The sequence below is a fragment of the Saccoglossus kowalevskii genome, chromosome 13 (genome assembly GCF_978046115.1).
Source record: "Saccoglossus kowalevskii chromosome 13, keSacKowa6.1, whole genome shotgun sequence".
In the NCBI taxonomy this organism is placed as follows: domain Eukaryota; kingdom Metazoa; phylum Hemichordata; class Enteropneusta; family Harrimaniidae; genus Saccoglossus; species Saccoglossus kowalevskii.
Genome location: NC_140653.1, coordinates 22834902 through 22859375, shown reverse-complemented (window position 1 = coordinate 22859375; position 24474 = coordinate 22834902). Strand labels below are relative to the sequence as shown.

At 36.0% G+C, this 24474-nt stretch overlaps 1 protein-coding gene across 1 annotated transcript; it reads right to left on the bottom strand.

The window, feature by feature from the left end:
• Positions 1-17563: 17563 nt before the first annotated feature.
• LOC146735084 (uncharacterized) lies at positions 17564-22913 on the bottom strand. The gene is made up of 2 exons (XM_085506760.1): positions 22829-22913; positions 17564-18917 (listed from the first exon to the last, which is right to left on the bottom strand). Exon 2 carries the CDS (start codon positions 18897-18899, stop codon positions 17793-17795), a length of 1107 nt encoding a protein of 368 aa, XP_085362886.1. The 5' UTR covers positions 18900-18917; positions 22829-22913; the 3' UTR covers positions 17564-17792.
• Between the last annotated feature and the right edge of the window lie 1561 nt (positions 22914-24474).

The following is a 24474-nucleotide window of genomic DNA, read 5'->3' as shown; positions in this document are numbered from 1 at the left end:
AACATCGCATCCGTAATTGTTCTTTCAATAAATTCTCACCTATGATTTCACTGTCCATGTACAGAATGGTGATATTTTAAAAATAAAACATCTTCCTGTTTTTTTTTTAATCACATCGATAGATCTAGTAATTCGGGTCACTGCTTCGTGATCATCAAATGCAAATGTAGAACCACGTGATGATGCCGCGAGATTTTACATTGTAAGTATCCGAGAAATTATGATAAGTAACAACAAGCGATCTCGTCTATGTCTGATACCCAGAAGGTCATTCCAACAAACTTCGGTCTCATTCCATAGAAGAAGGTTTTTACTAGTAAAAATGACCACCAACTTAAAGGACGAATGGGAGAATGGCATTCTGGGTAATACATTCGAGGGTAATGAATTAATATCATTGGATCACTTGTAATATGTTTTATTTTTTTTTTTTATTTATTTTCGTCGCGCAACTGTACATTACTGGTACACACCGTTAATATCAGCGCATGCTCAGTATTTTATCGGAGGAATACTTCATGTATGACACCCAGTGTGCATATCTGAATGTAACACAAGTTACAAAATTATATTACACAATTTTCGAGTTATTCCTACTGAGTTTAAGCTACCCGTATAAAACAAAGGCCATTATTACATTTATAGAAATTTGGCTTAATTCCGGGCATATATTAAATTCGCAATTTATGACGGGTGTCTGTCACATTCGGACACAATTCTGCGATAATTTACAACCATTCATAAATTAACAAAATAGTATGCTAGAGGACGAGGAGGTTGAAAAGAAGGAAGAAGAAGAGGGGAGAGAGAGAAGGGAAAGAGTAGGAGGAGAAGGGCTGAGAGAAGATGGAATTCGAAGAGGATATTCAGGAGGAGAAAGATGAGTGAGAAGAAGGAAAGGGTGGAGGAGAGAATAATAATAATATAATAGTTGTTAGGTAAAATACATTTCAATAGTATTTTGCTTGATCACGTGACATAAATGACAGTACTGCGCATTCTGTGAATATCATTACGTGTATATGTAAGAAAAATGTCGTCAACGAATTTATATTGTAAACATAGTTTTTTAACGCACGTCAAAGGCTTGTTCTGTTACTTGGGAAATGACGAGCAAGATCACCAACCATATTACGCTTCACTTGTACGGCTGTGATAGTACTATTGGAAGGACTCCAATGATTGCTGCCGTTGGCGGCGTTCTTAAGCAATCCATAACCAGCAGCCATCAATCGATGCTCGGGCTCTCTCTCTCAGACTGCAGCTGGTTAAAACGAAACCAGCGCCAACTCCACATATCAGAACGATCTTTACTTTATTATGTGACATATTTGTTGGCTTGAAACCCCGGTCTCGAAAATGTATTAATTGGGTCAAGCCCAATAAAAAACAGGAATGAATCTGAAGTTAGAATACCGGAGAGTAAATTTCATTTTAATTCTTATATGGCCTTCTAATCATGCTGCGATGTTAACGTAAAAATCATAAATAATACATGTATATGTATTCTCCCTTAATAATCTAAACTGCGTATTACATGGATCTACTGGTAAATAAGTGCATAATATGAAAAGAAAACGTACTTATTAATACTCTAGGCACGAACACTGAACCATCGGCTTAAAACGAACAATGTGTCACGCTGTGTATCGTTTTACGAATAAAAAATGAAAAAAAAAAATGGCGACATCACAAAAAGAATCACTGATTACCCGATTCAGGTAGCCCAGAGTGAGTGTAACTCACTCAGATTGCAGCCCTGTATGGCGAAGGATGCGATTATTGACCATTTCGTTTTTGGAAATTATGCAGGTACCCACGATCTATTCTGGGAAAGATGCAGATATATAATAACGCCAGGAGGTCTTATGTACTCGGTGACTGCACGCAATTAAACCGTTGATATGTAGATTTCTTGACAAATTATTTTCCGAGAAAATATCGACTTGTTCGTGAGTAGCAAAGTAGCACTGTTACCTCTAGAGTAATCACTGTATCGACTAAATTGAAAAGCGATTTCAGAGTTAGCCTGATCAAAAATGAAAATATCTGAGAATTGTCCACATTTACGAGGGCAATAACTAAATTGTGGTTATTAAAACAGAAAATACTTGAATTTTAGAGTGGTATTTATGTTACAGTTGTTTTAAAGTGTTATCATTGAAGAACGAGGCAGGTCATTTGAAAAGACAAGGAGAATATTGGACTTAAACTTAAAATAGTCATGAAAAATACAATGTATGTGGATGAGAGTACGATGGAGTTAAAAGAAAAAGTCCAAAACAACAACAACAAAACAGTGCCCCTCCATAATCCGATTCCAGATGGCCAGGTGAAGACAGTGTGCGTTTTTGTCCTTAGTTTATATGTGTGAATTACTGTGATCTGATAATATATTATAGTCGTCTTAAAATATGAGAAAAATACATTTTGGTTTAAAATTATCTATCTATCAGCAAGCATGCAAAATGTTACTCCCATGATGCATTTTACTTCTTTAGTTGTGAAATACAAGGTATCTTTGACATATTCGCTAACCATATTGTGTCCTTTCAAATGCCAATTTCATTCTCCATAATAAATATGTAGTGAAGAACTTTTATAATTTATTACCAGTTAGTAGTCGAAGTAGTTAATGATACAGTAAGTGATACAACATGCATTTAATTGTTAAGTTTATTATTCCTCCAGACTGAATTCATTTTTCTGCCCCACCATATGCGACCCCGTGTTCATAGTTTTACAAGACATGTACTACCCGTATAACAGTTATGCACGGTGACTAATTTTGAACGCCACGGGATTTGCTTAGTTGCCTTACGGCGGCACATTGAGTCAAAATACCTGGTATTTTGTGACGTCATCGGGTACCACGTCACGGTTGATCTATCATGCTATACTCGACTGACCTGACGCTATGGGGGTGTTCGTTAATCGGTGTATTTGTTCATAGTAATGACTACAGTGTACATCAGTGCAGTGTAGTCATGGTTACTATAGGTGAGCTTCCCGCGCAACTGAACTTTCTAATACACAGCCAGCACAAGATGACTTTGCTTCCACGGCATGGAGTGGTTATCGTATACGTGAAGTAGTACACCACCATAGGAGCGGAGTTGTATGGAGTTGTGGCGACACAACACTTTTTGTAAATAATAAACGGACGCGGTGTTGCATGTGTTAATTTCGGTGTCTATTTTTTTTAAAACACTGCGCACCTATAATTTGAGACAGATATACAATACATAACCTCAAGTTTAAAATGAAACTCACGTTATAATTGAAGTTGGAAATGCGTCATTTGAAATAAAACTAAGAAAATATTGGAATTAAAATAGCCCATGTGTTCATGAAAACAATGAAATATGTGTAGATGAAAATACGATGATGTTAAAAAAAAATCGTTCCTATCCGAATTTCATATAGTCGGATAAATAAAGGGTGCGTCTTTTCCTTGTTTCGCTTGGCTGCGATCTGACTACTCAAATGCAGTCCCTCGCTCGGCCTTCAGGCTAAGTTATTGTTCGTAACTGGGTCGATTTTCATCCTAAGTGTTGGCTCCACGTGCGTCTCTAATAAATTTAACGACTTGACTGAATTTATGTTCTCTTAACAGAATAATATAATTTTTGAGCCAAAATCGATTATTTTTAATTTCGACGTTTATTTTCGCCCTGAAACGCAATATAAGATTCGATTATCAGGGTCACAAGTCGTGTGGTCATATGTTTTATTTTATTTCAAGTTAGTTGTATCTCTAGAGGCACAGAAACATGTTTTGGTAAATGTAAAACATAGTATGTTCAAATAAAACATGATTTCTATGATCTCCAAATTGTAAGAAATCTTCATTCGAACGACCCCAAATCCAACTCTCCCAAATATAATAACGGCACGACTCAAAAGTGGACTTCCTGCTCAGTGCCTCTTTGATTGCAGATTTTTTAAAAATCACTGTACGGAATGAACCACACTGGAAAAATGACAACATTCCGTAGGGCGTTTTGAGGATATCTAGATAGTGGAAACACCAGTTCCACCGCTCATGGCGATAGATAGTTCGATAGCTGTATGAATCTGTGTTCGTTTCAATGTAATGTTTCTACACTTGCGGTTTTCAATATCTGTGTTTGAAATCATATCGCATCGTTAGCAGGGTACTGGTAAACTGCAATCCTACAACAACTTGAAGAACGTTATACAAAAACTCGTTTATACAGCAAGTATAGAGAAGTAAAAAGAAGGCCGGTGTGTCATTTTTCCCGCTCTGGCATCAATCTGATTAAAATCTTATGTATTGTACGGCGTGTATTTTATTTTATATATTTATTTTACTTTTACAATTTTTTTAAATTTTTAATTTTTTTTTATGTTTTATGTTTTTTGTTAGGTACTTGTATATTTTTAACTATCGCCTTGTTGGCTTTCGCAATTACCAAAACTTAAAAAAAAATAAAAAAAAAATACTAGGTCAAAATAAAATAAATATACAAAATAAAAAAATAAAAAACAACAACCAAAACTAGGATCTTATTTTAATCAGATTGCTCTGGCCGATGTCAGTGGGTAACATTAAAGTATTGGTGTTTGTCCTAGCATTTGTTAGTTAGGTGGGGTTGGTAGTAATTACAAACACATGTAAAATCCAGTATCCCAATTGAACAGATAAAGCGTGTATGAAAGACAAGTCACACTATACTCTGGTTCACTGCTGTGTAAACAGTCGGACCCGCAACCTACCCGAAGCGAGACGAACAACAACCCTAATCACTGTCCCAACGCGCAGGCTAATATTACTCATGAATCAGCCATTCATCTTTTTACACCACGCGCATTGTGATGACGAAATAACAAACCACGGAGAAGTGGTTCTAAATTCAAAATGCAATAGGTATTTAAAAAAAATATGTGTATGACACACAAACCACGTGTAATGTAAATCATGATACATTTCAATATCGAAAAAAAAAATGCAATTAAACACTCATTAAGTTATGAATATTACATTTTACCACCCGTATCAAACAATGGCCATTATTACATTGCATTGGCGATATCTTCATATTATAGAAACTTGGCTGTGCGTCGTAAATTTCCGGTTATATTGAATTCTATTTTATCGAGGGCATGGCGACCCTTATAAATCGCGAGACTCGCGAATACCGATCATGATCATGCGTGTTCTTTATTAATTTATCGGGGCGTGGTCAGTTGTTATAGATATTATATTATGATTTTACGCCAGAATTAAGTTTCTAAAATAATCATAAATATCATTACATCTATATAGATTGACGTTGGTTCTGAATGAAATATAGTTTTTTTTTTAGCTCGTATTCAAGGAACATGAAAGGAACAAAAAACGAATCACATCAGAACACATTGTGAATATCATGCATTTACATTTAGTTTTGGAAACTTATGCATGTACACATATTCTAAATTAGGAAGGATACAGATGTATAATTACACTAGAGTGGGCGGCCGGGGATGTGGGTTCATCGCGTACAGCTTATGTGTAGCCAGCGATTGCTGGCAAGTTACAATTACCCCGTGATTTAGATTTTTTTAACGAGAAAATGTTGTATTAATGAAATATCGATTGATTAAAAAAAAACAGACAGAAATAATTAAGTATATGCTTCCTTCTATTTCGGTAGTAATATTCTCAGAAAACTAACGGAACATTTACTAATAAATTTATTTACCTTACGTGTACAAAAACACAAAATGCAGACCATAAAATATAAAACATTGATGAAAAAAGCAATTCAATATGGCGTAAAACAGTTAGTTTATTAACAAATCCGTCACAACGCCGGGCGGCGGTACTTCTTATTCTAAAATCGTCCACTATGTATAACAGTAGGGTGAGGGCATTACGTGGTGGCGTATTGTCTTGCCCAACCCCGAACACAGAGTCGGCATAAGTTGGAGTGGAGTTTTAGAGTATGATGCCTCAGGGGATAGTAAATTAAGGCCTGTTGCACTTTTTTACAATATACTATTACCGTGAACACACTCACCTTCTGGAGTGACGACGACTTGCTCAATACCTCACCCATCAGCCACACTAACACATGCCACGTGACAATCAAGATTTTCAGACCCCCACAGAATTTGCATGTTACATCATTAATGCTTGCATATCAGTCACAATCAGTGCGCGTCATAGTTATAATTTTACGTCAAACTGACAAAAATACAACAGTTTTAGTATTTTATCTACTGACGATCATTGTAGTGTGTATTGTGTGACAATGCGTCGTTATGGCCAAATAGAACTTAATGTATTTTCATAATCACGTGTTATTTTCTAGTGTACAAATATATTGTAGTTATATTGTGCTAGCAGAAAATTTTACGGCAACAAACTGAGCACTCGGCAATTTAATTTTATAGAATTACAATTTGGCTGTGCTAATTGGGCCGTTATTAGACGCAATTGTTAGATGTTAATAGCGCCACCAACGGTGTGAAAGTGGTGTGGTCCAGGCTTTGACATAGCAGGATTTCTTTGTCAAGCGGTCCTGGAAATTCTCCGTATTTGGCCATCTTCTCGCTGAATTTAATCTGAACCTATCATTAAAGAGAGCAGTATTGCTTACTAATCGTATTGTAGTGTTTTGAAGCCACGTTAAAGGATCTAGTGTATTTTGTTTATTCGCCTTCACCCCCGCGTTAACGCGCATGGCACTCTGTGTACAATATCCTCGGGGCGGACATCCGGGCTTTTTCTACCGCCTGGCAACCCTCGCGGTGAAAACAAAGATCAAAAACTCGCAGAAAACGGTACTTTGCGATGGTTGTTGAGAGTCCCCTGAACAGTGTAACAAAATTAGCCCTACGTGTGTAACATATATGAATTTGGTTGTTCAGGATTACTTCAAAGTTGAGTTTGTGTTGTTTTCTCGAGTTTTCACCGGCTCCACCGGCGTTCCACAGCAGCGCGCACAAAGTCCATAGAAATACGTGGTACAGTGGTGCGCGTCCTAGCAACGTAGAACGTCCGTGACGTAGCTCCGCCCCCGAGGATACGTTTATTTTGTTCGTTTTCCCAAATGCCCTACTTTGGATTGTTAAGATAGAGTCTGTTTCTGTCATTATGTACGCACCACTGTCACACCATTCGGTGACATATAATGAAAAAAAATTGCATGCTGTTATAAAAGGAGTGATTCTGATTGTCATAAATTCTGGGCATACTATAATGTTTATGTAATATTGTTTTTACATGAATTCATATAAAAATTCTTTCAATTCGATTTTCTCTAAAACCACGAGTTGTACTTAGTAAAACACACTCTAAAGGCTATGGCATATATCCAAACGTATAATTAAGTAGCACCTTTTAAACAAAATATTGTGTTAAAATTTCGCCCAATTTAATCGGTCAAAATACCCGTGAACGACTTAACAATCGGCTGTGGCAATCAGGATAAGTAAACTTTTATTTTCTCTCCCTCTGGTAATCTGTTGGACAATAAAAAGATGTTGTATTTACAATTGTGATAAGATTAACGTGTCCCATCTAATTTAAATTCTGAAGTTACCAATTACTCTAATTGCAAGAAAACAAAGGCATTTTTTTATTAAAGGTTAATGATACAAAGTCTGCAACTATGCATCTTTGGATATACTTTCAGATGATTGGTAAAAAAAAAGATTTATTGTGAATGTATTGGATAACAAAAACATATATATGTAACATGTGCACAGTAAAATATCATATTGATTTGAAATACTAGTATGAGTTTAAACATATGTCACGGAAGTGCGGAAGAATTGCGATTTTCATACTTATAAATAAAATATAAATTATACTCACACGTCAACACCATAAAACTGAAACAACTGGTGGTTGGTAAAAAAAGGGGTCATGACCCGACCTCCCCATCTAAATCTACATCCGGCGATGACTTGAGCATTCCCTTCGGACACCTGTGGCCCGTGGGTGAATTGCACATCAACAGCCAACCAACATTCTGTTGTGTGCTGCGAAAGAAAATGCCAAATAATATGGTAATTTTTAATGACAGTTTCCGTTGAACTACTAATTCATACCAATACTTGGGAATGTACGATTGCATTGTGGGATACCATTGTCTACATTGTATATGCTGTTAATCTTATGTTTTCCATTGTAACCTATAACATTAAAAAATCCTTCATTGTTCTATTCATAAGGAACACTTTTTCGAAAAATTAAATGGGTTACAACCCAAAAATGATGAAATTTTGAATTTTGACAAATTGTGGATATTTTTGACTGATTACTGGAACTTTGTCACTTCAGATCAGAGATCTGCGACTTTTGCTACTACAAATAAGCCAGTACTTCATTCGCCAAGAATCAATTGTCAAAAAATGAAATCCCAAGGGTTAATTAATTGTCAGCTGTTGTCGTGTACGTACGCCTGTTACCCCGGACAAAATATATCTGAATCGATCCCAATATAGAACACGTGTACATGCATAAATTCCAAAAATGAAATGTAAGCAATCCCATCGTCGTACTCGCTAGAAATTTATGCAATCTGAAAACATAGTATCACGTTTTCTTATAACCAGTGATTCTTTTCGAGATCTCGAAATTTGTGATTTCCTTACTCACAAAATAATGCACAGATTAGCGCAGTGTTTGCCTGAAGTGACGACTTAGCACATTTCACGCATAGTAAACAGTACATATCAATATTTCAAATACGTCGTTCAGATGAATTGATGATGAGATACCTCGGTTTATGGTTGCTAAAACACAGATCGATAGATAACGCAAACGACGCCAAAAAAGTTGAATATAAAATTTAAACTACATCGAGGTCAGTTTTAATTTGATGTTTCGGTATTCAGGATTATTTTAGAAACAAAATATAGTAATATTAGCAACTAATTATCAATATTTCTAATTACAGATACCATTGATATACAACGCGTAGTTGAGTCTGTTATAATTTATCTCACGATTTAGAACGCCAATCTGCCCTCTACTTCCAAGTTTCTATATGCAAATACTCCCACGATAAATGTAATATTGGCCATTGTTTTATGCGGGTAGTTAAAATATTAGATGAATAACACAAAAGTCATTTAAAATTCTTATTCGATATGACTAAATGTAATGCGCAATGATTTATTCTGCATGTTGTTTCTATGTCACACAGGGAAATATTGTTATTATACCGAAATATTATAATATACAGTATAATACATATTATAATACCTCATTTATGGTACGTACCAGCAATTCAACGTATACGTACAATTCCATCATACAAATAATAATTTAGTGCGCGATGAAAATAATTTTTTTAGTTTTTAATAAATTGTAATCTTGTGTTAAAAACCTTCAATATATTTTTTGTTAACATATTTTAACTGGAACACACTTATCGTTCGTCTAACGTGCCAAAGGTCATGGATGCTCTGTCAAGTACTTTGACATGATCAAGAAAAACACCGGGTCATATAAATGGTGTTAATTTCGTAGATCGAAGCCAAATACGACAAAGAATGTAAAACAAAATTAACTCTTTGCAGAGTTTTGCGGGTTTTTTACATGCAAATTAATTATTAGGTACATAACTAGCTGGTACGGAAGTCCTGATTTAGAATCGTGTCATGACCTTGTAACCCCGACCGAGTGTGTGTTCATCTACTTAATCACCGCATATCATATTTTCTATTTTGTGTTTCACTGTTATATTAACAACAATATATTTTATGTACGTTAGTTTATCTTTCTGTTATATTTAATTCGGTCAATGTGTGTTACTATAATCCATATGACATAATGGTCAACAGTTATTACTAGATACACACATCTGTATTAAGGATCTAAATAAATTATTTCGTATATTTAATATGGATATTATGGTACACTTTAACTTAACCCAGGCTCTGTGAACGTCGTATTATTCACGATAACAGAGCTGTATTTTTCCTTTGAAAAACACATAAATAGGGTCGGAGTCAACTGAAAACTGGGTTAGCGCTCTCAAAAATACCACTTGGTGGCGCTAACACTATGAACAAGCTCGTGTGTGGGTAACTCCGTGTCCTCGGATTGTATCATGCTGCGTTTAAAACGGTCGGATTCATTTCAATGTACAATTTAATTGAAATTCGCTAATTCGAGTAGGTTCCACAGTTGTAACTATATCTTAACTTCCATGTTGAAATTGTTTTGTGCAATTCCAGGTGACACTCAGGCTTGCTGCTGCTCGAGTGAAACAAATCTGTGTTTTTTTGACAAGTATTATATCAATAATTATATAAATACTGTTAAGTTGTAGTTTGATAGTAAACAATTTGAAGGCATGGCATGATTTCCCAATCGCTCGTCATACTTATTGCGTAATAAGATATATTTTTGACTTTCCCGTCAATGCCGAGTCATTTACATTACGGTGCATGCGACTAAGCCTTCAGAACTGACGGATGTAATTAACAACTGTCGTAGCGACGCGTCTTGTGTTCTATGTGTGTCCCTGCAATCAACCAAGACGTGGCTGTGATTGACGTGTGACGTCATCGGCCCAGTTTAGAAACCGAAATAAAGCAATGTATTTTATCAACTGAAATCAAAAACAATTTGTTGCCTCAGTTTTTTTTTTTTCAATAACAAACGACGAAAGTTTGATGATGAATGAGAAGCTAACATTCATTCCGGGTCGTTATTGTAGCAGCGCCATCTTACGTCAAATCATAGAGATCGTCAACGCGGAAAGAACCCTCGGAGATCATTTATAGACCATCTCGCATTATTGGTTAGTAAATCTATACTTGCGACCCCCCCCCCTCCCGGAGAGAGTCACGGTTCATAAATTACTGTTTACATTGTATATGCTGTTAATCTTATGTTTCCCATTGTAACCTATAACTTTAAAAAATCCTTCATTGTTCTATTCACAACAAACACATTTTCAAAAAATGAAATGGCTCACAATCCAATAATGATGAAATTTTGATTTTTTTCAGTTAGAAAGTTATTACTGGAACTTTGTCATTTCAGAGATCTGCGACTTTTGTTACTACAAATAAGTCAGTACTTCGCCAATAATCAATTTTCAAAAAAAAAACAAATCACAAGGGTTGAATGACTGTCAGCCTTCTAGCGCTGTTGTCGGGTACGTACGCCAGTTACCCCGAACATTATATTCGATATGACTAAATGCAATGGGCTATGATTTATTGTGCATGTTGTTTCTACGTCACATACGGAAATACTATTATAATGAAATTCACATATACCTTATTTAATGGTACGTACCAGCAATTCAACGTATACGTACATTTCCATCATACGAATAATAATTTAGTGCGTGATGAAAATAACATTTTTAGTTTTTAATAAATTGTAATCTAGTGTTGAAAACTTTCAATATATTTGTGTTACTCAGGTATATTTTACAGGGACGCACTGTTATCGTTCGTCTATCTTGCTCTGTCAAGTACTTCGGCATGATCAAGAAAAGCACCGGGGCATATAAATGGTGTTAATTTTGTATATCGAAGCCAAATACGACAACGAACGTAAAACAAAATTAACTCTTTGCAGAGTTTTACGTTTTTTTTTTTTACATGCAAATTAATTATTAGGTACATAACTAGCTGGTACGGAAGTCCTGATTTAGAATCGTGTCATGATCTTGTAACCCCGACCGACCGAGTGTGTGTTCATCTACTTAATCACCGCATATCATATTTTCTATTTTGTGTTTCACTGTTATCATAACAGTATGTTTGTTCGTTTTTTCTGTTATATTCGTTTCAGTCAATGTGTGCCACTATAATCCATGTGACATAGTGGACAACAGTTATTACCAGGTACACACGGTTTCAATCTGAGTTAATCCTGATAAGGACATTGTCAAGCTCATCTTTGATGTCGATGATAGTTTGCGATTGCCTACATAAGTAATCAGTTAGCGGAATAAGATATAACCTCGCCGATTTTTTAACGTGACCATATAATCAGTGTTCTCCACAATTCAAAATAGTCCAATTAGCATAAATGTGCATATTAATTTGCATATGATTTACATACAACATTCTAGCATTTACGTCATGAACTGCAATACACACCAAGTTATTTACTATTCCTTTTTTAATTTATATGAAATATGTTACAATCTTTTGAAATACAAACAGATTGATCAATATCAATATTTAAGAAATGCAAAGTTTGAAATCGGTGATTTATACGTATTCTTCTGCGTTCATGAAATGCAATTCGAGTAACGAAAAGCAAATACAAAACATAATTGAGTTATAATGTAGAAAATATACGAGGTAATTTGTCCCCGAAGACAAAACGGACGATTTGTCAAAATAAAAAACATATAAATTTTTTTATTTGTGGCATCAGTACTCACCCGTGCCGAAGGACGGTAAGATACATTTACGAATGTACGGTCACGACACGTTGCGTTTTCACACGTTGTTTTGGAATTCAAGAAAAAAAATGCTAGCAATCGGCAAAATAAAAGAATCTGCTATGTTCTCGAAAGATTCAACATAGAAAATCGATAAATTGAAAAAAAGTAAAATGTAACTTTAGTAACTAAAATGTGTACATGTAATGTTTTGTATTCAATTACAAATACTCGCGGTAAACTAATCCGGCAGCCATGTTTGATATTTTTACCTCTTTCCAAATTTAGTACACGAACACCCAGAATGCGCTGTTCTCCTATGCAACTTAGATACCAAATCGTTATAGCGCCAATAGCGGTTGGTGGCCGACGGTCGCTGAATGGGGTAGGCCAAAAGGTCATCAGTTTGCCTTCTCCATGCTGTTTTCACGATGAAAATCGAGCGAACGTTGTAAATACGGCTAGAATTTGCAATCTGCGATTTCTAATTGTTTATTTTCATTCTTTCGTGATCGGAATACGATTATTAAAAATACAGCTGTAAATTGAAACCACTGCAGTTGCGTATTGTGAGCAATAAGTGGCAACAATGTCGGGCGACGATGAATTCAGTCGATTGACACATTGCCATGAATACACTTGTTAACTGCTTGCAGACTTCCAGTGGTCATTGTTTATGTCTGGACACTTGAAACAATAGCAAAATAAAGGGTTGGGCAACTACTCTTTTGTTTAGGCTTGGAAAGAACAATGCAAGCTTTTTACAAATAATTTCAACTGGATGTATGTTGGTGGGCGGGTGTTGAGTTACTAGGCGGCCATACAACTTGATGGGCGACCCACCTAAAACCCCTTGTGGTGAACACTGAATATATGTCTAGACACTTTCTCTGCAATCATATTTTTTATGAAATATATAATATATTTTATGTGAAATATATAAAAAATAAAGTAACAAGTTCGTCTGTCGAATTTCCGGTTGTGAAATGCGTATTTCAACCCTTCACAACTAAACAAACCCGGTGCGCATGTGTGATGACCGTAGTTTTATAATGCGCATATATCTTATAGTCGCATTAAAACAAATGGGACCAAGATTTTTCGGCAGTTTTTAAAGTTATTTAAAAAAAAAAATATTTTGGCGTAATTTTTCGGACATTTCAATCTTTCCTGACGCCTAAAATAGTCTATGTAAGTTTTTATTCAAGAGCGTGTTTATTGTGCCTAACGTGAACAGGTAAGCTTTGTTTGGACAAAGAGCTGCTATCACTGTAAACAATGTTAAATTATTCTTCTAATGCTCAGTTCATCTTTTGAAAACAACTATTTTTTGATTTGAAAAAAAAATCATGCCATATTCCCATCAAAATCCAAGCCAAACGATCGTACTACAACATCGGCAAATCTCTTCCGCGTTGCGCTTAGTAACATTAACATATTTACATCAGCTATGGTGATTTGAACGCGTTGGTATCATCCAGCATTTTGATTGGTTATTTAGCGATTTGACCTATTAGCTCAACTCATGCAAGAGAAACATGGCGGATACCCTACCGCATCGAGCGTTTATATGCGAGCGGAATCATTTGCTTACGCACAGTCCCTCTATAGATGTCTAGGGACTGTGGCTTACGATGAAAATAAGTTGAATTTTATTTGAATTTCATAACAATTCAACGAATTTATTTTTCGTACGTTATTATAATCACTCCTGAGTAATATTCAACAATTGTGAAACGCAGCAGTTTTTATTTGAAACTTCGTTTAGAATATACTTTCGTTTCCCAATAAAATGAAAAAACAAATGTATTTGAAAAATGACACTGGGTGACATTGTAATGAAATTTCAGGCGGTCTACCTTTCAATACAGCAAGAATTATTAATCATTGTTAATTCTGCAATAATTTCTTTCGTCTTTCGTGGCCCAACTGACGGCGTTATTAGTCTGCGTATACTTTGATACTTCAATGAAAATGGAAGTCCCCCAAAAATATTTGATAATTATTTTTTAAAATTCTAAACCCCAAATAAGCGCCCACCAGGCGGATGGGCGAATTTACGGCAGAATATATAATAAAGAAAGTATTATTATGTACATCATTTTGCCGATGTTTTATACTGTTTGCAGTTTGCATATAAAAGTGGTTGTTGATGCCAATCCTATTATTTGACATCGTGTTTTACGTCATTGACAATGCTATAACAATGCCACTCGCACTGTGCACATTTTAGCGCTAGATCTAGTGCCATTTTAGCACTAGATCTAGTACTTTTTCGGATTAGTGCAATCTGATTAAAATAAGATCCTAGTTTGGGCTTTTATTTATTATTTGTTGTTGTTGTTGTTGTTGTTGTTAATATAATATCATTCATATTTTTTCCATATATTTTACTATTTTTAAAAAAAAATTATTTGCTGGTATTTTTTTTTTAAGTTGTGGTAATCGCGAAAGCCCACAGGGCCTTTCGCGATTACCAAAACTTAAAAAAAATACCAGCAAATAATTTTTTTTTTAAAATAGTAAAATATATGAAAAAAATATGAATGATATTATATTAACCAAAAAAAATAAATAAATAAATAAAAGCCCAAACTAGGATCTTATTTTAATCAGATTGGGATTAGTGCTACTAGCACCAACCACTCGCACTACATACATGTGCTTACAACTGGAAATATATGTACAAGACAAATATGATAACCCAAAAATAACAGAAAAAAAACTAGGTCACCAACATAAATTATGCAAATTATCCTTGACACTAGAAAAACCCTCAAAACAACCTGACTAAATAATGAGGGGCTCGTTCACTTTGGTTTGAGCCTTATAGTTGTCCCACAAGGCATTGCTTTGAGCATGCGCAGTTCTGATACTTGTAATATGACGTCTGCCTTATAATAAATATTGTTCGTCCAGTATCAGTTTAGTATTGACTCGTGTTTCAGCCATCCTAACACGACATGGTGTCAGAAGTAAACCTGAATATTTGAAGTAACACTACAGTACTCCATACGCTCGTCAACTCTTGTGGGTCACGAAACAAATGGCATCTTGCTCTCACGTTCCGTTTTCCGACAAGTTGGACTTTTTGAACAGGTATAAACGGACTATGAAATATCTTCAGGTCTTCTCGAGAAAGACAAGGAACTCAGTACTGCCACTCTACTCACATGTTTCTCTAAGTCGGCACGCCAAGCATTCAACTTACTCAGTTTTGACAGTGAAGGTGACAAACAAGATATCGAAATAGTTATGGACAAAATGCGTGTATTGTGTGTGGGTCAGACAAATGAGACTTACGAACCACAGTCACTTGGGGGCTAAAAATCAATAAATACAAATTAAAAAAAAATCATCCGCTATACCATGGAACTATAACTTCCATGGCTATACGAATATAAATAAACCAGTTGTGAAACATGGCACCTAGTAAATCGACACCTTGTCGGTTTCAAATTTCGATATCTTGCCTTAAAATGCAAAACAAAAAGGGTGAGGGGATCGGGGGTTACGTTAATGACCATTGTTTATAATCGCTAACTTTTTTTTATTCAAAATTGCAATTGGTATCTGACGATTTCATGAACGAAAATGGCCAGCAGCCAGAATCAAGGGGGATTTGCACAGAATTCTTTTTTTACCTCCATGGTTAATCTCAGTATAGACTGAACCACTCTTAGATTCCGTGCTGACACAGGTGCAGACGTTAATGTTATTTCTAGCGATCTTTATGAAAAACATTTCAGAGACAAAATCCTCACACCCCTACAACGTGTACTTAGAGGGCCTGATAGAAAACTACTATCTGCACTAGGGTCATTTCAAGCGAACATTGAAACTCTATCATACACTGGCCGAGATACGAGTCGTCGCTGGCAGTGGGTTATCACTACTGGGACGAGACACCAGTCGCAATCTAGAACTTTTATCCTTCAATGTGGGTTGTATCGAGGATTACCCCCAACTGTTTAATGGTTTAGGTGAAATGCCCCATCCATATAAGCTCCAGTTAAAGAACAATGCGAAACCATACTCAGTTCCAATACCTCGCCGTATTGCTATACCCCTCTTGCCAAGAGTCAAGGATGAACTTGAGAGACTAGAATCTCTCAACGTCTAACGTAAAGTCGCCGGACGGACCGACCGGCCGGTGTGCTCCAATCGTCGTTGTTCCAAAGAAAGATGGAAGTGTCCTGATTTGTTGTGATTTCACTAAATTAAATGAATTGGGTCAGATGGCTGGTGCGAAAGTATTTATGGGTCTTATACCCATTGGCGCACCTCGACAGTAGCCATGGTTACAATTGGTTTACATACTTATTCACATATAAGGTACGAGACTACACCAATCTATCCAAAGTTATGCCAGCTCATCACCAACTTCATTGTTTAAGGACCCCCCCCATCAAGATGCATAGTTTCCAGTTGTCATGTCATCTCCTTATAAATTATAAACAAATTAAAATACAAGTTCGATTTATTAACATTCCCATGGAGAAATAATTCAAATAGTAACAGTAAATACAATTGTGAATGACAAAAGCAAAACGGAAAATCAAACATCGATCCAATTACTGATAAATATTGTTGAAAAATCTTCAAAATACCGAAGAATGATATAATAACATTCAAATAATGAATAATACAAAAAATGTCAAATAATTATATACCGGTACTAAGGATATTTCAATATAGACTTGGTGTATTAATAATTAGACACACACACACACACACACACACACACACACACACACACACACACACACAATCAAGTTTATGTTATAATGCAATAGTGTAAACGTGGTCAAATAATTATATAATAATGATGAAAGAATATAATAATTACCAAATAATGATAATATAATGTAATAATGAAAAAAAGATAAATATTTCAATAAGCAATATATCAATGAAAAATAAATTTTAATGTAAAATGAACAAATATTGACAAAATTTCTTGTTTGCTACTAATCTCACCCCATATAATTTGATTCATTGTAGAGTTTTTTAGGTACATTTCACATTTGCGTGATGTCATGCGGCTAATTTTTTAAAGAAACGAAGTGAGAAATATTAAAGGTGACTATTTTAACTCGTTGTTTTAGTTCATCTTTTTTTAAAGGAATAAAAATCGCACGCACATCATCATGTGTAAACGAATTCAGAAGAAATGACAACATACGTTTTCTCCGATCTTGTATACAATAATATATAATCCTTTAACAAAATATGCAATTTGGAGAAGTATCTGGTCGCCGGATTAATTAAACATTGATCATAAATATTGAATACGTTTTGCCAAGTAATCGAGTCAATTGCCTTTAAAAATTAACATAATATTATGATTTGATTTATTAGTTGAAACTGAGCCAATGAGACTAATATGCAAATTTTGTGAACACGTGATGATTTTCAATGAATATTTGTGAAATATTTCTTTTGCTGCTCGTAAATGAATTTTGCATCTTCATACAATTTGATGTCCCAATAGTTTCTCATTATTAGTTGTTTCAGTTCATAATCAGTTACATTTGATGAATGCGAATTTGCATTTCTGTGAATTTCATTTTGAATGGGTAAACCAAGTATGCTTGATAGCATATCTTGGGAAGTTTTAAAGTCTTCAGTGATCCCAACAAATGCCATTTTAGTTTGAATATTTCTTTTTGCAACCAAATAATGTTTCTCTTCCACGGCTGGTATGTCAAAGACATCTCCCAGTCCAGCAGCTCCACAGCAATCTTCAAATGTACTGTCAATATCAGGAAAATCACCAAATTGTAAGAGTCTTACATTTAAATTATTCATATCTGGATGATGCATATATTCAGTATTTTTGAAATACTGACTCAATGATTTGGAATTAATCACATACTCCCTACACATCACATGATCAAGCCCTCCACAGCGATTAGCTTTCAAATAATAGTACGTCGAGATGAGACGACTTATTGGCTCACGAAACCAGGTTACATAAGCAAATGGTCTCCCCGAATACATGTAATCATGTATCCCGAAAGTGCGTTTTGACCAAAATATAGTTTTCTGCGATTGTGTGCTTTCATTTCGGCCAATATTAAAAAAATCCATGCAATGACTAACTCTAAAATTTCGCTGTCCTTTGTGATATTTTTCTTTAAGAATTGTTTCAACGGATGTGCCACCAGCTTTTGGAAGATGGATAAAACCAATGTTTGCAGTACGATAATCGTTTGTACTCGTATTTTTACTTAGGAAAAAGTTTGGTAATGGTGCTCTACCAGCATTTGAAATATTTAGACACTTTTTCAGTGCCGAGTTTGTGTCAATACAGCTAGCATTATTGTTAATCACATCAGTCATAAGCTGTGCACAGTCGAGTCTTGGAGTGGCAGTATTTCTTGGCAAAACATTTCGCACACAGTGTTCGGTATTACTGATTGTAAGTATGTAGTAGTACCATCCTAGAAATAAATAACTAAACGACGACAGAATCAGGACGTTACCCAACATGAATTTAGTAGAATACCGTCTTCCCATTGTTGAATAGTCAGATATCTGAAAGAAAGAAAGACAGACAGATTGTACTTACGAATTCTAAATAACATGAAATAGGACAACGAGTTCACAACATAATATACAATAGATCCGTAATTGGTTTGCTATGAATGTTATATGTCTGCCATGTATATTGTTATTGTATGCTCATTTGGATGTATAATGTACACTTTGTGATGTGCTGCCACCAACGACGGTAATGACAAATGTTTCAGATGTACTGTTATTCAACAAGATATAGACCACTTTCACGGAAGTCGAAGATACGGCGCTTCGCATGCGCGCGCAAGTAGTTTGTGGGTGTAACCGTGTAACGTAAACTTGCACGCGTGATATTGCGTTTCTGGGTGTACCAATTGACGCAACAAAAATAAAACTCTATCGACTATCAACAAACTGACGTGTTTGTATCTTCCACCATGACAAGGCAGTATTATTTTTGCATCCCAGTTTTGCTACTTCCGGGAAAGTAGTCTATATATTATAAATGCATACTGCATCTAGAATCGAATTGATGCATTGCTTCACACGCAACACAATCATTTTGGGTTTCAGATTCAGAGTTGTTATAGATGGATGGCTTGCCAGGTTGAATGCACGATAAGTGGTTGTATGGGGAATGGTTAACTCGCTAGGCAGTGAGTGGTACACCAGGGTCGCTCGCCATCTATGAGCACCATTCAGTCGTAAAGACACCGGAAATATAATCAGTTATTTAATTTAATACTACTACGATCGTTACCGCAAGCTCCCGGTCATGCTCTGACTTGTTTCGCTAGAACCCGCCCATTCTTATATTTGACAGCATTAATTGTTCAACCAATAGCTTTACTACATTGCGTGCGTTGCCATGACTGCATGCGGACTCCACCGATGAGGGCATCTCCCCGTCGCATTGTCATGACAACACCAATACAACTTGGTGACGTCTAGTATATGTGCGGTATAAATCAGCAATAACTTCACAAATTACCTTTATCTATTCTTCATAGCTTTAGATATTTTGGAAGTGTAGACGCACGTTTCAATGATTTCTAGACAATCAGGTCCTGCGCCTTTTCGGCCCGGATTCGTCCCAGGTATAATTCAAATTTGTGTTCATATCAAGTAGTAATTTACATTTATATTAAATGTACAACGAGGGTAAGGGTACGATTGTATCGTAACATATTTTTCCGAGTTCATGGAAGTAATGAAGACAATTTATCACTTGGGGACTGGACAGAAAGTACAGGAGAGAGTAGGTCGGTGTTTTATAGTGGAGGGGATCACTGATTTTCGTGCATGTGTTGAGGGGAGGGTTACAGTAATCTGTGCAGGCATGGGGGGGGGGTCGCAATTTTTTGTGCAATGCAAGCCTCATGACACCACAGTATACGTAGCCGACATTTTATGCACAGTGGTTGACTGTTGCCTCAACAAACACATATTCTTATTACTCATTCAGCAGTTGTATTTACATTGATGAGGACCCACTGTCTGGTGATTCTAATAATGAATAATCAGACAGTGGAAATGAAAGTTTCCAGCCGGTACTATACACCAGATCTGGGAGAAAAAAACAAGTTACTGGAAGAGAAATTTCTTTGTCGACTAGCAATTCACCACTGGGGAAAATAATATTTATTTAAGAGTACTGCTGGATTAAAACACAGATTTATTATAGTGTAATATGATGATATAATATGTGTTTACATTGTTTGTTTATATGAATTTCAGCAGATTATAACTAATATGCAAATGCAACTTTTACACTACATTAATTAATACCCCGATTATTCAAATGTGATCTTTAAAATGCAATTATCTTAAGCCATGATTATGAATAATATTTGATCTAGCAAAGGTGTGGCTAACAGAGCTCAAAGTTCTATTGTCACAATGAGTGTTTCGCGTTCGTAAAATTAGCCTACCGGTAATCCCCACACTGTCTACATTAACATAAAATTAGCATATAGTATGACATCATTTTCACTCAGAATACCTCGCAATTCATTTCTGCGCAGGCGTACACAACTTCATTTTCACGTTTCACTGCTGTGAAAATTTCAACTTTCCGACTTCTGGCTATTTTATTTTAACGAAATGCGGGGAAAACACGAAAATTTCGACAGTGATATTGATTGGGATGACATAATGGAAGAAGGACCCCAGTATTTAGATGCAGGAAATATGCATCGTCGTCACCACCACCGTCGTCGTCGTGTATGGCTTCAAGTTTACACCTGACCACAAACAAGACTGAATTTTTAACTGGAAAAAAACGAATGAAAAAATAAGAGAATGGCATTGGAAATAATATTTGCCATTTTTTTTAGGATATCTAACCTCCAAATTGTACTAACTATATGATAGTTTAAGCCGAAAAGTGCATATACGATGGTCGATACAATCGAATACTCTCAGCATAACGGCGACAATAGTAGGTATCGCCATCTTGAAAACAAATACTAGTATTCTGCTGAGCACATGTGCCGAGTAAAGTGACATACTGTTATTTAATATGATTAGAATGGGTCATATAACAACATAACGGTTTGGTTATCTAAAAGCTACAATTAATTCCATCTTTTAAGTTTTGGTAGTTCCTATTTCTCACGGAATAACATTTTCTGTTAGCGACACCAAACAGCCATCTTGATTCACACACAACACCTACGGCAAAATCAAATGGAAAATGAATGACTGAAATGAACACCCTCCCGGCACTTGTGCACAAAGTAAAAAATATTGTCCAAAAATTAAAGTATCAAATCACAAATTGATAACGACTGTGATTTTTTTGTTGGTGGTAACGTGATTCACCATGGTTGAAACTTTCGTGGTATTATTGCCGTAACGCATACAGTAATATTAAATGAATAAACATGGCAGCTACAGTTTGAAATCAAAATCTTTTTTTCGTAATTTATAATGAATATGGATTTTAAAATACATGTGCCTTTTCCCGAAACCGATATGATCACACATAGTTTTGTAACTTTAAATAAAATTTACCGACTTTGCTCAAAAACACGCAATATTTGGAGACGTACACGAACGGATGTGCTTCGAACGAGCTCCAAGATAATGCTATGACGTCACCGCTCTCTCGCACAAGCGAAAACACGCACTGTACAGGGGAACTCGGGCGATTCACACCTCAGAACAATAGCGTTTCCCAACCGGGTGCTGAGGGACTGTGTACCTTCCGTGGGTACAACCAGTTACCTATGGTTCTCCTTTCTCACTCTACTGCAATGTTTTACTAAAAGGCAGCCATTTCTTACCCGACCCACCCTTCCCTTCACAGTATATTTGGCTTCCTTTGTTATAAGTTTTATCTTTTTAGTTTAGGTGTTATAGTATGATTGTAGAATTTTCTTCGCAGGGATGTATTTACCCAAAGCCGGGGAAACTTGTTGGTATGGTGGCTGTGCTGGCATGCAGCTGCAGCCACCAGCCTACATATTTAACAAGTCATTGTGAATGACATAGCCCCCGTTGGAATTAGGGGGAAATGTTATTTATGCCAAATGTAAAGTTGCGGACCAAAAGAATAGTTGGTAATTTAGAGTGAATAAATGGCTGGTCGAGTATCAACAGAAATTAGATGTATTAAATTACTCTTCCAAAATCGAAATATATGGTCATGCATAAAACTAAGAGACATACATAATAGACAACGGACGCAAATAATATACTGGCGATCGGACACAGCCCTACCTACATACAGTTTCTTCAAACTAGATGAAAACGGGTCTTAACGTGCGTGATAACGGTGTATTTTCCAGCGAGTCTCTGCTAACGGTGGCGACGACGGTAATTGTAGAACGCAGTCAGAAGCACTATAGTCGTAGAGAATACACGCTGCACACACAGTCGAACACGATACCAATCAATTACAGAGTTTATCTGTACAATATTCGTACCTTGTAAAAGGAGAGTGGTCCGGATGGATGGCGCAGCTAGTTCAAAACCAAAATCGGGAATGTCATGCACTGGCGAGTTTCCCCACTCGTTAACTGCAGTAGGCCGGAATTATCCAATAGAAATATCTTTATGATGCACATTCCGTAGATCACAATACATTAATTTGTATGACAACACACAGTGCATTGTTCTAACCATGGAAGGTATTAATGGAAGAAACCACGACGCTATTGTTTTAGCTTTACCCTATGATCGTTTGTCAGTGTTTGTTCACAAACATTGTTCTTGTTAGCTTTTAGCACCTTCGTACAATGGGTTATGCTAATCTCGAGCATTCGGTAATATTCGGAGCATGTTCGGAAGCGATAGTCGTACCTCGCATGTACAATATTGAAAATGGCGTCTAGTTTGAATGCTGTTGTATCCGGAGATCTTGGCGAACTTTAATGGAATAGAGTCAGATATAACATTGATTGAAGAAGAAGTGATGAAATATCGTGAATTTTGTATTTGTAATGGTAATGAGACTTAATCAATGATTGCTTGTGACGATTGCATTATTCGATGGTACCATTGTCAGTGCGTGGGTTTGGCGCCCGAAACTGTCGAAATTTTTGATCACCGGACATCGGCGAACACCAACAGAAAAGTTAGTATCGAAAAAAGAGCATGCTTAGACACTTTCTCTGTGATAATATTTTTTAGGAGTCCCTTCCATGTTCTAACTTTACTGGCAAACGCGTGATTAGTGGACACATGAAAACTGGTATAATTGACAGTCTGCCAGCTACGGCGAAACGACGTCCTCCAGAATAGATCACAAACTCCCATGATGCAATATTATTTGATGGCTCACTGCGGTACCTACAGTTGGTCACATATGAACGTTCAGATCGGGTTCTATCAAAGTCCGCTTCTTCAGTACTGACTAAAAGAAACATCTTGCCACTCAATATTTATTTTTTATATTTAACAATTATCTATCGTCAAAAACAACATTCCTATCTATCGCCATAAAACACAAAACGTAAACACAAAACACCACCATCACGACATACAACATAAATATGATTTAAGGTAGCGAGAAGCGTTTTGTGACGTTTTTGATAAAAAACATTCTCTGTCTGTTGTCTCATTCAGAACCGTAATTTAGCTTATATATTTACAAAGACTAAGTATAGAGGTACAAGTTCGCACAAAATTGACAGTCATTGTTTACATAATTAACACGTGACATCAAAAATGGCGAACCTTGTAAAAATGACTAAGTTCGCGATTGCGAGAGCACACTGCGGAATTTCCAGGTGAAATTTACACAAGGCATTGTCCGTAATCAAGTCCATTGAAATGCGTCTCCGATAATCAAAAGACCTATTATTCCGATTTCTAAGCAGGTTTTTTTTTTTGTCCCCAAATTATTTCATACTTGACACCTTTAACAGACTATTATTCTGTAACAAAGCATTTTCTAGAAAACCCCAGAAACATTTCACATCGTCACTATCTTATGAACAGCCAGTGCGAGTTTGACTGTTTTAGTCCGTACGCACTTGATTTGACGGCGGTCAAAATGAGTTATACTTCACTATATGGATGGTCCCAAAATAGTAGCACATATAATTTAGTTGTCGGGAACTGCTATACT